Source organism: Equus przewalskii, chromosome 1, assembly GCF_037783145.1.
Source record: "Equus przewalskii isolate Varuska chromosome 1, EquPr2, whole genome shotgun sequence".
Lineage (NCBI taxonomy): Eukaryota > Metazoa > Chordata > Mammalia > Perissodactyla > Equidae > Equus > Equus przewalskii.
The window spans coordinates 49,574,611-49,587,898 of NC_091831.1; the positions used below are offsets into that span (position 1 = coordinate 49,574,611).

Genomic DNA, 13,288 nt, shown 5'->3' on the forward strand with positions numbered 1-13,288 from the left:
GTCCTCAAATAGTACAGAAGGAAAACACAAATAAATGCCTGCACTAAGCAGCCAGAGCAGATTATTACCAGGCAGAAAGGCTCCTGTTGTCTCCCGCCCCTCCCTCCCCTCTTCTGCAGTAGCCCCCCCGGATGGAACCAGGAAGAGAGCCCACCAGACTTGCTCACCTGGGCTCAGCTCTCCGCCTCAGTTTTCATTCCATCTTGACATTCAGGTTCTGTCCTGGTTGTGAGGAATGCTGCCTCCTGCCACCACCCCACCCCCACCTTTCTCTAGATTAACTTCACCTTATCCTTCAGGTCTTAGCTTAAAGATAACCTCCAGAGAGGGAGAGCCCTCCTTGACTCCGGTCCCCACTCCCAGATGGCATGAGGGGCCCTCCACCAACACCCCACGTGCAGTCTCATCCCGGTCCTTATGCATGGCACACTGCCTGGCATACAGCAGGCGATCAATGCATTTGTTGAAAAAACTCCATCATGACTGTGCTAGTCAGACTATTTTTAAGTCGAGGTTATAACATAAGTACAAAGAGACTGATTCCAGACTGGGATGGGGCGAGGGGCAGCGGCAGGGAGCCCAGATGGCTGTGATGTAAGCACAGGTGGCCACTTACTCAGGTATCTGGGACAGGGTACCAGGGTGGAATAGACTATGGCCGGAGGGCGACAGAGCCAGAAAGGGATGCACAGAATGCCCCCCATGCACCAAAGGCCCCCTCTCCATCGTTGTTTCTCTTCCAAGGTAGGGAGTTTGCTACCCTGGAAACACTCCCTGCGGCCTGGCATCCTGGGAATTTGCTGTGGTAATGGGGCAGCCCTCACTGCTCTAACTGAACGAATAGAACAACGCAGGAACAACCCAGCGGAAAATGCCCACAACAGGATGACGATGAAACTGTTCATGAATTAATTTATATTCCATCCTCCCACAGGCTGTGTAGCCTTCTGCTTAAGCTGGGAGGCCAGACCTGGGTTCAAATTCCGGCCCCACCTGACAGCCCCGGGACCTCAGACAAGTTACATAACCTCTCTGGGCCTAAATTTGCAAGTCTGTATCTATGGATAACAGTAGTATAGATCACACAGGGTGGGGGTGAGGATTAAAGAAGAGGATATATGCAAATCCACCCATAGTACCTATCCCATAGTAATCACTGGGTGAACGTTAGTTGTTACCACAGAAACACAAATGATTTGGAAGTGGGGCAATGCTGGCAAATAAGAATTGTTATTCATTTCTTCAAGCTTTTTTTTCTTCAAACTTTCTTAAACTATGGTTTCTTCAAAATGTTGTCAAGAAAATTGAATGCTTACAAGAGATTTGACTGAAAAAAAAAGCAATTGGGGCCATCCCGGTGGGTGTAGCAGTTAAGTTCGAACACTGCTTTGGCAGCCTGGGGTTCACAGGTTCGGATCCCGGGCACAGACATGGCACTGCTTGTCAAGCCATCCTGTGGCAGCATCCCACATAAAATAGAGGAAGATTGAGACAGACGTTAGCTCAGTGACAATCTCCCTCAAGCAAAAAAGAGGAAGATTAGCAACAGATGTTAGCTCAGGGCCAGTCTTCCTCACAAAAAAGAAAAAAAAGCCATCATCATCATCATTTATGAGGTGTTAGAGCAAAGTCGTTTCTCTTTCCTGGAGGACAAGCCCTCACTGTGGGTCATTCCCTCCCAAGGTTCTCCACATCCGAATGTTTACTCTAAGCACAAATTAGGACAAATGGTGCCAAGCGCAGGGCAGGGCATAGGGCTGGGGTGCCCTACGTGTCTGTTGAATGACGGAAAAGAACCAGATGTGGATTAGCCAATAGGCAATAAAAATTTAAGTTGGAGAAAAACATCCACAGCATTTTAATTAAAATGTTTTAGGTCCAAATTCAGAACTTCAATGCCAGGACAATAAAAAGCAGCTATCTGCTATTACAGAGCTAAGTATTTCTTTTAAAAATAAAAAATTTAAGTCACTAAGAATAGAAGTTACCAGGGGCTGGTGGTAGGGGGGAAATGGAGCATTATTGTTTAGTGGAGACAGAGTTTTGGTTTGAGATGACTAAAAACTTCTGGAAACGGATAGTGGTGATGGTTGCATAACATTGTGAATGCACTTAATGCCACTGAATTGTACACTTAAAAATGGTTAAAATGGTTACTTTCATGTTGTGTATATTTTACCACAATAAAAAGAAAATCAAAAAAGTCAGTGGCCCTCTTCTCTGGGCACCTAAGCTATTTCTCAGTAATAAACTACATGCATTCAAGGTTCAAAATGACGTGCAGTAGTTAACACACTTTCCAAAAGACATGGATCAGCCAGTGATCTGGACCTGAGGAAGTCTAAACCTCTACTTGATGGTGTATATACTTAAAATTGTACTCTTTGGTTAACAAAGACATTAAAATCATCTAGTAGATTTTTTTCCTCAAATTTTAGTGTTCCTATAATCAGGAGCTACTAAATGAAGCAGAGACACAACGTTTTGACTCTTAGCAAATGTGTTTGTTTAGATAAATTAAGGCTTGTCTGGTGAAGAACCAAAAAAAACCCACCAAAATCTAAATAGAATAAAAGTTATTATTTGAGTTGGTATATTAGGCTAAGCGGGGGAAAAAAATCACCGCTTACATGCAAATAATTTCATCCGTTGAGAAACTCTTTCTATAATTAAACACTAAATAGAATTATTTTTCTCTCAGGTCTACATCAGTTCTTCTAATTCAATTTCAAAAAGCTGACAGCACAAAAGACTCAAACTATTCACTCATGAAAGTAACACACAAAGGGTTTCACGCAGGTACTAGATTTCTAAGAACTTTCTTTAGCCCACCCATACTCCATGTTGTTTTCATTCTTTCACTTTCTTCTTTCCTTCTATGGAAAACTCGTTTGAATTATGGCCTACGTCTGGCTGAGTAGCCCCGACGCTGCTCCTGAGCGACGGGCGGCCTCACTTGATCCACAGCGCCCTGAGATGCCCCGGAGGGTATTAACCAGATCACTTTGGACACACACCTGGCACCCACACAGGCTGGGCTGATCTGGAACAGATGCGAGCAAGATTATCCCGTCAATCAACGCTGTTTTTTTAACAAACTGGAATTTGAAATTGCCCGTAAAATAGTATCTCTAACGAATTTTAAAGCAAGAACTCTTTGCTTTCACACAGTTTGGGATGAAAAACTTAGGAAATTTGGTCGACCCAACAATATTCCATGAAGGGAATGTGGGTGGGCCCCAGAGTGTAACAGGAATAGAGGAAAAACCACCTAGATGATTTCCATCTACTGACAGACGCAAATTATGAAATTAAAACATCAATGACATTTCTTTTCAATCATCACCACATAAACAAGAAAATTAAAAACAAACAAAGGCCTCCCTGTGCCACCTTGACATAGACAAATTGAACAACAGCTCTCCCCATCTCTGCCTTACAAAATCAACTACAGGCTAATTAAACTGAGCGAATATGACACACTGTTTCCCCTCGAGGTATTCTCTGAGATAGATGGACTTCATTTCAGATCCTGAAAGGTAATGTGGCCCTCCCTGGGAACCCCTACAGGAGCTGGCCTGAACTGCCTTTCTTGCTTCCACTTGCACGTTGGTTATTTCTGGGCTTCACAACTCTCTGGGCTGGAAAGTACTGGAGAGGGAAAGCCCGTCCCTCTGCTCTGAATTCCCTCCAGCACGCAGCCAGGGCCAAGCTGAATGAAAGTCAAGTGCAACCCCTGGTAGGCTGCTGGAGAAGCCCTTACATTCCTTCCAGATATTTCAGACTATCTGGCACACAGTAGGCTGTTCATAAGCACTTGTAGGATGAATCCTGCCCATTTCAGGCTGTATTTATCACATGCCATTTTGTGCTTTACTGAGGAAGCAAAGGGGGCGGGGGGAATCACAGAAAATTTCCCAGCATTAAACAAATGAGTATTACGATGAATTTTAATCACTGAACTGCACCTCATACATCAGATCTCGAAACTAATAATAAGTAAGGGGGTGAGTTAATCCTAAACAACCATCAATCCAACTATTAACTCTTCCTTTAACATTCTTCTCCCTAAAAGAGAACGCCTACAAAACAGTGACGTTTGCCATTTACTGGTTTGAACAGTGGGATAAAATTCACAGCTGTGGGCTTGACAGCCATAAAAGACAAGAAAATCTGACAGTCTTAGAGAAGTAGGAAGAGTCTGCAAGTTAACACCACTCCAAGATCCTGACGATTAGAAATGTTTTCCAGAGCATTAGTTTCCCTGTCAAGAAAATTTCAACCACCACCAAGCGGGAACACACTGAACCTGTGAACATTTACTTCACCAGCTTTGACAATAATTCAACCTATCTAAAAGCAACTGCATTGTGATTGAAAACAAAAAGCAACACCTACCCACAGAGGGGAAAAGCATGCAGAGGGAACAAGGAAGAAAACTGTTACCCTTGCTCAGCCTGGCTGTAGTTTAAAAGCTCAGATTAGCATTTTTGTGTGTCAACACAATTATCTCTGCAAGGCGTGATTTAAGGAAGAAAAAAAAAACAACACAAGTACACCATGTGTGACACTGTATCAACCCCCCACACTCCACTCTGCAGGCCACACGTGGACATGTACGAGGATTCAGTGAGTGTCATGAGTCTTTCTGCAGGTATTTCCCTAGTCAGAGCTTCAGGCCTCTGGTACTTGCTGTTTCCCAGAGGTGGCTGTGGGGCATTTTAACAATAAAGAAAGTCAGAAGCAACGCCTGAAGTGATCTGTCACCATCACCAAACCCGAAGTGGCAATCAGAAAACTTCCAACACAGTCACTTTTTCCCCTAAGCCTTGCACAAAAACTCTCAAAAAGGTGAACCTGAGGACACTTCGTCCCCTTCCAGAGGTGAAATGTATCACAATGGTCTAGGTATATGCTACAAGGTAGCCTTCAACATCACCCATGGTTAGAAGGCAAGGGCTTGGGGCACACCCTGAGTGCAGTGGACCCCCAAATATACAGTGTATCCATTCATCCATCCAGCCTGTTTAACCAACTCTGGCAAAGATGGTGTTTGCTGTGGTTCAGGACACAGGCAGGAGAGTGGCTCTATGAGCACAAGGTCAGGAGACAGGATGAGCACCCTCAACCCAGTAAAAAACCAAAAATACCTCATCATCCAATGCCTCTGGAGTCAACCCAACATTCCCCTGAGAGTCTACCGCATGCCAGCACTGACGAATGGGAATGAACAAGGCAAATTCTGTCCCCAAAGGAATTTACACATCTACTGGGGGAGACCTATATGAAGGGGGCAGGAGAGTGATAGATGGGTCCTGTGGGACATGAATGGGCACATAACCCAGTATGTGGCTGGCAACGAGGCCGTGCCAGTGCACACTGGGGTGGGGGTGGTGGAGGCAGTACAGTCTACTTGGATTTACAAGGCAGAAGGGAGAGGAGGAGTAGGGAAAAACATTTAAGGGCAGGAGGTACATGCTAAAGGAGCCAGAGAAACCTACCGAAATTCCAAGAACTAGCAATTCAGCAGAGAGCTTCAAGAATGTAAGGGTTGTGTCTCTGAAGCAAGCAGGAGCCAAATCATGCAAAGCCTGGTAAACCACTAGAAAGTTTACCTGGACCCAGAGGGCAATGGGGAGCCACTGAAAGTTTTTAAGCAAGCAATGACTACTTTAGCTTTTTGCTTTAGACCAGTCTCTCTGGCCTTGAACAAGAGTCACCACAAACCAGATACTGGTCATTCTCTGAACTCTTCCCCAAACCCAGCAAAATAAATAAGGAGAACACTGTAAAAGCCTCTCACAACCTTCTGTATGGTTTTGTGTTTTTTTAACCAATACAAATAAATTACATGAAACACACAGAAGGAACAAATGTGAAGATTTGAACTGCAAAAGAAATCTAAGAATAGCGTCTTTAAGACTGGACCTATGTACAGTTAGTCCTAACAGTGAGGTCATACTTTTCTCAAAGTTGTGTCTACAGCTGGGTGTTTCCATAAGAATCTAGGATTTTTTTTTTTTAACCAGGAAAAAAAAAAGACACACTGTACCTCTTTACAAGGGCAATGTTGATCTGATAGCTTCAGAGAGTCTGCCAAAACGAAGTCTTAAAAATGGAAAATAGTGTATTACGCTTCCAGAGTAAATAATCCAAAATCCACAACATTAACTATATAGTAGCTTTTATCGGTTAATGAAACCATTACCCTGTTGATGTTTAAAATAGCCAGGTTTTCTGATCATGCTATAGCAACATGTTTTTCTACTAGAACTTCAAAATGCCTTGGTACTTCTTTACTTCCCTAAACTTCTATAATGAAGGACTAATTTTGTAGTTAGAAAAAGACACTTAAATACTAGAAGTTTATTACAGGCCTTTATTTTCAAACTAAATACATGCTGAAGGTCTGAACTGGTCTAGAAAAGGCATCCACCTTAGAGAAGTAGCCACACCGGGGTGAAGCCCTGCTTATGCTCTGAGAACACCAGAAACTAGTGCAGAACGTTGAAGCCATCCAGTTACTGCCCACAATTGCATTTCCTCACCTTCTCAGAGACCAGCAGCTCTGGACACCTCTCAATACACTGAAACAGATAATCTCCAATTACATTTTCACCCAAAAGCCAGAGAGATAGTGCAAGCCAGATAGATCTAAGCTAAAATCTAGGCTAACACCTAAAAGCTACTCAAATAGGGTGAGTGAACATTTGTTTTTTGTTTTTCTCCACTCCAAAGTAGAAATTATGATCTGTAATCATCAGCCTGGATCAACTGCTGATTTACTAGGAGAAACTGGATAATCGCTCAAAACATTCCATTCTACCTCTAAGCCCCAAGTAAAATACACTAGGGACAAGCCATGACCCCCAGATGCTCTGGACACCTGCAGACATGGATGAAGGGCCTTGTCCAGTTGATGCTTCCCCATCGATGATGTTTACCTCTACCATGCAGATGCTGAGAACACAGACCATGAAAAAACACTTATAAACCAAAAGAGAGCAAAATGATCACTGGTTAAGAGCTTCTATCGGCTTTTGGACTCGGCTTAAAAAAAGAGGGCACAACAATGAGATCCCACTACACACCTATTAGAACGGCCAACATCCAGAATACTGACAACACCAAATGCTGATAAGTATGTGGAGCAACGGGAACTCTCATTCACTGCTGGTGGGAATGCAAAATGGCACAGCCACTCTGGAAGACAGCTTGGCAGTTTCTCAACAAAACTAAAAATATTCTTACCATAGAACCCAGCAATTGCGCTCCTTGGTATTTACCCAAATGAGCTCAATCTTCTGTACACACAAAAGCCTGCACATGGATGTTTATTGCAGCTTTATTCATAATTGCCAAAACTTGGAAGCAACCGAGTCATTCAGCAGGTAAACAGATAAACACCCAGACAATGGAATATTATTCAGCCCTAAAAAGAAATGATCTATGAAGCCATGTAAAGACATGGAGGAGCCTTAAATGCATATTACTGAGTGAAAGAAGACAATCTGAAAAGGCTACATACTGTATGATTCCAACTACATGACATTCTGCAAAAAGCGAAACTATAGAGACAGTAAAAAGAGCCAAGGGTTAGGGAGGGATGAAAAGGCAGAGCACAGAGGATTTTTAGGGCACTGGATCTATTCTGTATGATACTATAATGGTGGATACGTGTCATTATACATTTATCCAGACCCATAGATTGTACAAAACCAAGAGTGAACCCTAATGTAAACTATGGACCTTGCATGATCATGATGTGTCAGTGTCAGTTCACCAGTTGTAACAAACGTACCTCTCTGGTGGGGGAGGTTGTTATGGGGGAGAGCGGGGAGTATAGGAAATCTCTGTACCTTCTGATCAATTTCGCTGCAAACCTAAAACTGCTCTAAAAAATAAAGTCTGTTTAAACAAAAGCAAACAACACTGGCACCTCTCTCTTCTTCAGAGTGTGGCTGATTAGCAGTATACCTTCCTGAATATGTTCAGAGAAAACAAAAGACAGCCATAATCACCTTTAGTGGTCAAGAACATCAAAGTTAACATTGTAACAGAGGAACTAATAAGAGCCAGGAAGGCAAGTAATAGGATTATGGTACCATCTTCCCTTCAAATTAACTAAAATAGTGAAAAATCTAGGAAGGCCTTCACTTAACTGAGTATCTAGGACTTGTCACAAACTTCCTAGGCAGCTACCAGCAAGGGCTATGTTTAACTTAGAGTTGTCAGGGGCTGTGCAGCTTAACCTTAACATAAACTACCACACAGTGTTATTCAATGGACTCCTTACATTCACAGACCCATTTCATGGAGTCATACACATTTCTCCTCCCAAATTACATACCTAAAGTCGAACCCACCCCAACACAATCTGGGTCCTTGGTCAGTTAAAACTCTCAAAACCTTAAAGGCATCTCTTCTCTGCATTTGTCATACGGCTCCTTAATAACACCTGCCAAGTACTAAGGAACCAGGTAAACCACAAGCACTTTTATTTGGCTCCTTGCATACATTAATCAGAGATTAAAGCCGAACTGAGAAGTTCCTAGTACTTGTAAACTGTCATCCAAAACAATTTTAAAACTACTCAGGAGGGCGACAGAATATTTACAAAGTATATTTGATTGGATGTCAGTTTCAGGTGAGAGTTAAGTGCTAAGAAATAAAGCCACCACTTTACACACTCTTCAAACCAAGTATTCAGAAGGCCTCTGATCTTCTACACCAGGAATGAATGTGTCTGTGCAAAGCCAATATGTTTGTGTACAATTTACAGACCTACTTTTATTATGGTTAAAGTGTCAAACAGATAACCCTTTCTTAGTATCTCCACCCCCTTATCCTCCCTCCCAAACAAACAAAAACAGCCTGAAGTGCTCACTGTACCCAAGAGGCTAGAGATTGTTTCATCTCAGTTTTACTGCTTTCCATGGTTCACATTCTCCAAGAAACTAACCCTCTCATTTACTAACTCAAACCTTAAATAAACTGCTTCCACCAGCTTCCCCCTCTTCTCAAACCCGGACTCAGCAGAGAGATCTCTCTCAGCCAAGAAAGCAATAGAGGAGGCTTGGAAGTGACTGCCTCTGCAAATTCCTCCCCCTTCCTACCAAAAGGACATTTCAAGAACTTTACAGTCTGGACATACGTGAATGTTGCTCCAATTCGATTCACCAGGACTAAATTCGAGCAAACTGTCTGTCTATAATCAATTTGTTTAGGGTGCCAATCACACTGACACTTGGGCGGAAACCTGCTTTTTAAGCAAATTCACAATGTCATCCAGTTCCCACGTATGCGCTAGCACTGAGGGAGCATCCACATCAACTCACACCTACACACTCACTCCTCCACTAAAGATTTTTTCTTGGGACAGGTGCATCCTAAACCTGCCCCATTCCACTTCCAGAGTGGGATCTTTGATCCGTCCCCAAATTTATGTCTTTTTCTCCATCTGAAGGTTCAGTCTAATCAGTTATTGTGCGGCAGCTATGGGAATTTATCCCCTTGACTTCTGGACATTTTCTTCTCTGCTCCTGGCTCGGAAACCGTTTTGATCTGAATAGAGTTGTCTGTATGGGGATTCTGCATGTTAATGATGTGGCTAGCTGGCAGGGAAGTTAGGTGAGAGCACACAGTGTACTTTTTCCAGTTAGTTTAGCCTCATCACGGCTATAGTGGCCTTTCTAAATGCCTGCTACACTAGGAAGGAGACCTATGCATCTAATCTTACCCGCTTCGGGAAAGCCTCCAGGGGCCAGGTGGAAACAGAACAGCCAGCCTCCTCTCCCGTCAAGTCTCTGGGCTCAGAGGCAAAATACCCCTAGACATTCCACCACCAATGAAGCAAACACACGTACATCTGGCTTAGCAAGGGAGTCAGTCGCTACCCTTCACCCTGGTTTCAGCACACCCTTCACTCTGTCCAGGCCAGTATAGGATGCTGCATTCTCCTGGCTGTACACCGTCGCCGTCGCCGCCAACACCCCCCATCCCCAACCAAGGAAAGGACTTCCAACGGAGGTGGGAGCATCAGCTACGGTACCCGCCCTTCCCTCTCGATCCTGGCCAGAAAACTCCACTTCCCGGATTCCCGGCCACTCTCTCCCGCCCCCTCCCCGAGTGATCCAGCTAGCGCTGTCCTGATGCCAGCGAAGTGCCCAGCCCAGCTGCGCACCCCCCGCACCCAAGCCGTGCCCCCGGAACTGGCCCCAGCTTCCTCACTCTCCCTGAGCCTACGGCTCCCCAGATTCTGGGCGCACCCCTCAGGCGTACTAGGGCTGAAAAAAGTCCCACCCCGCCCCCCAGTCACACCGCCAGCCTCTAGTTCTGCCCGGGAGCGGCCTCCTCCCCAGAGGCGTTCCGTGCCTGGTTGTCCCAGCAGCCTTCTCCCGCACCCCATGAGGGGCCGAGACCCCCGGGGAGGACAGACCCGCATGGCCCCGAAGGGGCGCCTCCCTCTCCCCCACCCTCCGGGAGCCCGCAGGTCTCGACTGGGATTGTGCTCGCTGCGGCTCCTCGGGAGCCTCGGGGAGCCCGGGGGCTGCCTGGGTCGGGGTGCAGCCTCTCCCGGGGGCGGGCGGAGGTCGGCGCTGCGGCGCGCCCCCCGGGGGCACTCACGATGGTCACGCTGGCTTTGCGCAGGTCGCGGTTCTCCTCCTGCAGAGCCTTGCACTTGAGTTTGTAGGTCTCCAGCTCGATCTTCAGCACCTTGTTCTCCTGCTGCAGCGAGGCCAGGCGGTTGGTGAGCTCCTCCAGGCGGAACGGCGAGATGACAATGCCCCCCGACTTCCCACCGCCGCCGCTTCCCCCGCCGCCACCGCCGCCGCCGCCGCCCGAGGTCGACGAGCAGGACGACTGCATGGCGGCCGAGCTGCTGCTGTTGCCCCCCGCCCCGTCCGTGTCGCTCTCGCTGGCGCTGTCCGCCATGGCCGCGGCGGGCTAGGGAAAGGAGGAGGAGGAGGAGCAGGGAGGCGGCGGCGGCGAAGGCTGGGCTGCGAATGAGTGGGCGCCGGCCGAGCACAGGGGAGCGCCGAGCTGGGCGCCTGGCACCAGGGCGCAGACTCGAAGCGGCGGCGAGAGAAAGAGAGGGAGCTTCCCGCTGCCAAGGGACCTCCTCTGCCAGAGAACAGAGACCCCGCCCGGGCTCGGGCAGTATTGCACTGGGGCTAGCTCCAGCCGGGCCTGGCGCGCTCACTAGGCCATCCTGCAAAGCTTGCCGAAAGCTCCGGGACCCGCCCGCGGCCGCCGCGGCCCGCCTCCCGGCGTCGGCCGGCGGGCCAGGGACGCCCGGGCACTGCCGGTGCGGGAAAACCAGGCCGGTCTCAGCACCCGCCGCTCTCCGGCCGCACGTGTTCCGAGGGAGGGCCTCCGAGCCCCCTGTCCTAAACCCACGGCCGCCCAGCCTCTTCCGGGCTCGCGCCCGCTCTTGGAAAAAGGAACCCAATGGCCCCCTGGCCTCGCAGGTGCTAGGCACACGTGGAAAGGTCAGCCCGGCTCCGGCATCTAGCCCCGGCCGAGTCGTGGCCCCATCTTCCGCAGACTGTGTGTGCTCGTGTCTCCCTCTGTCTGTTTCAAACATACACGCAGCCCTTTCAGTTTTATCTTCTCAGTGAGTTTGACTGGGAAGCTTTGGATAGGGCTAAGAGAACAGAAAGTTCCCCTGCAAGGAAGGGGAGGTGGGGGAGGGGGGCCTGAAACAACAGCCACAGGTTAACCTCGTTAAGAAAGAATTTGCAAAGAGACACACCGCCCTCTGTACTCCTCATAATCTCACAAAGCACACAGCGTTCAATTGTTTAAACAAGGTGCAACTTTTTTTTCCTTTTTCTCTTTGCATCTTGCAAACAGTGCCGGGACATGTCACGCAGTAGGATTAAGACACTAACATTTATCTAATCCAAAAAGAAAAAATGATAAACACTTTTTGTGGATTGAAACATCTCTTTAAGCGCCAATTTTCCAAAGTATCTGCAGACATAGTATTACGCTATACAAATAAGTGAGACTACAACATAACCATCGTCTTTCCTTACTGTCGTCTTGCCCGCTCCTAGAAAACTTTAACGGGTCAAAAATAAAACAAATTAATTACTCTAATGTAGTCTAATGCAGGGTTCTAGTTTTGAAACAAGAAATTCAAAATCAAAACGTGTATACCCCTCTCCCCTCCAAAAGAAAGGCTTGCAGGAAATTGGCCCAGCAGGTGAGATGATTCTAAACACTTTACACTGTTGACACAAAACAGCTTTCACTTACGTATAAAAATTGGAAAGTGAAAGTGACCAGACTAGTTTTATTATCCAGGGTTAATTAAGGGAAGAGCAAACATATGGAAACAGAAATTGGAAAAAATAAGTGTAAAAATGTTTCGATCGCTTTGAACTTTTAGAAAATTTTATAAGATGTTAGGCAGGATAAAGAGGTGGGGAAAGGAACAATTTTTATTCCCGCTCCTCCATTGTCTTTAAAGCTAAATTTGATCTAATGATTAAACTGTTATTCAATGGCTAATGGAAACTGGTAACAGAATAAACTAAAACTCCAAGTGTTCCAAATGACATCATCTTTTACCAAGATGGCTGCTTTTAGCAGACAGCTCAGAAATGCCAGCTGCAGCTAAACTAATTTCTCTTGGTTATTTTTTAGTTTAGTGCTAGAGGAATTCTGAACTTAGTCATTGTTGGTGTGGCAGGAAAAAACAAAGAAAGAATTGGCTTTGCTCTTCAGAAACATATAGCCAATGTAAATAGCTCTATTATAAGTGATCCAGTTTAATTTTCACTAAAATTTATGTCTCTCCCTGACTTTTCCTTTCGGGGATCGGGTACATGAGACAAGCAGCTCATTTAATTGGAAACGGCTTCTGGAAAACTCACTTGCTGGGTGAAATGGAAGAGGAACATTAGCAGGGAGTAGCACCACAGGAGGAAACTCACATTTAACAGCATTCTTTCCACTTTATTCAGCACCGTGATAAAATCTTAAGAGAGTCTGGCTTCCATACTTCACAAGTTTCTATTGTTCCCTATGCCATAGTATCTTAAAGATTCCACTTTTAGAGCTTATTGCAACAGAAACATTCCTTCCAGGCAAAGCAGGGGGCAAGCTGGCTCACTCTCAGCTTTATCACCAACTGCCTGCCTCAGAAAGGCCGACTTTCTGCTTCAAGTTAGCAGAGGGGTGGGGTTTACAGCGCCTGGCTTTCTTAAAGGACCCATGTTGTGGCAAGCTTAAGAATGTATTGGTCTTGAATAGGATTTGAAGGGAAACTGCATTTTGC

At 46.1% G+C, this 13,288-nt stretch overlaps 1 protein-coding gene across 1 annotated transcript in view; it reads right to left on the minus strand.

The window, feature by feature from the left end:
* CCDC6 (coiled-coil domain containing 6) overlaps window positions 1-11,901 on the minus strand; it is a 108,318-nt gene extending 96,417 nt beyond the window's left edge. The window contains exon 1 of the mRNA XM_070562541.1: window positions 10,627-11,901. Within this exon, the coding sequence (XP_070418642.1) occupies window positions 10,627-10,935 (309 nt within the window). The 5' untranslated portion in view covers window positions 10,936-11,901. The remainder of the gene's footprint in view (window positions 1-10,626) is intronic.
* Window positions 11,902-13,288: the final 1,387 nt, after the last annotated feature.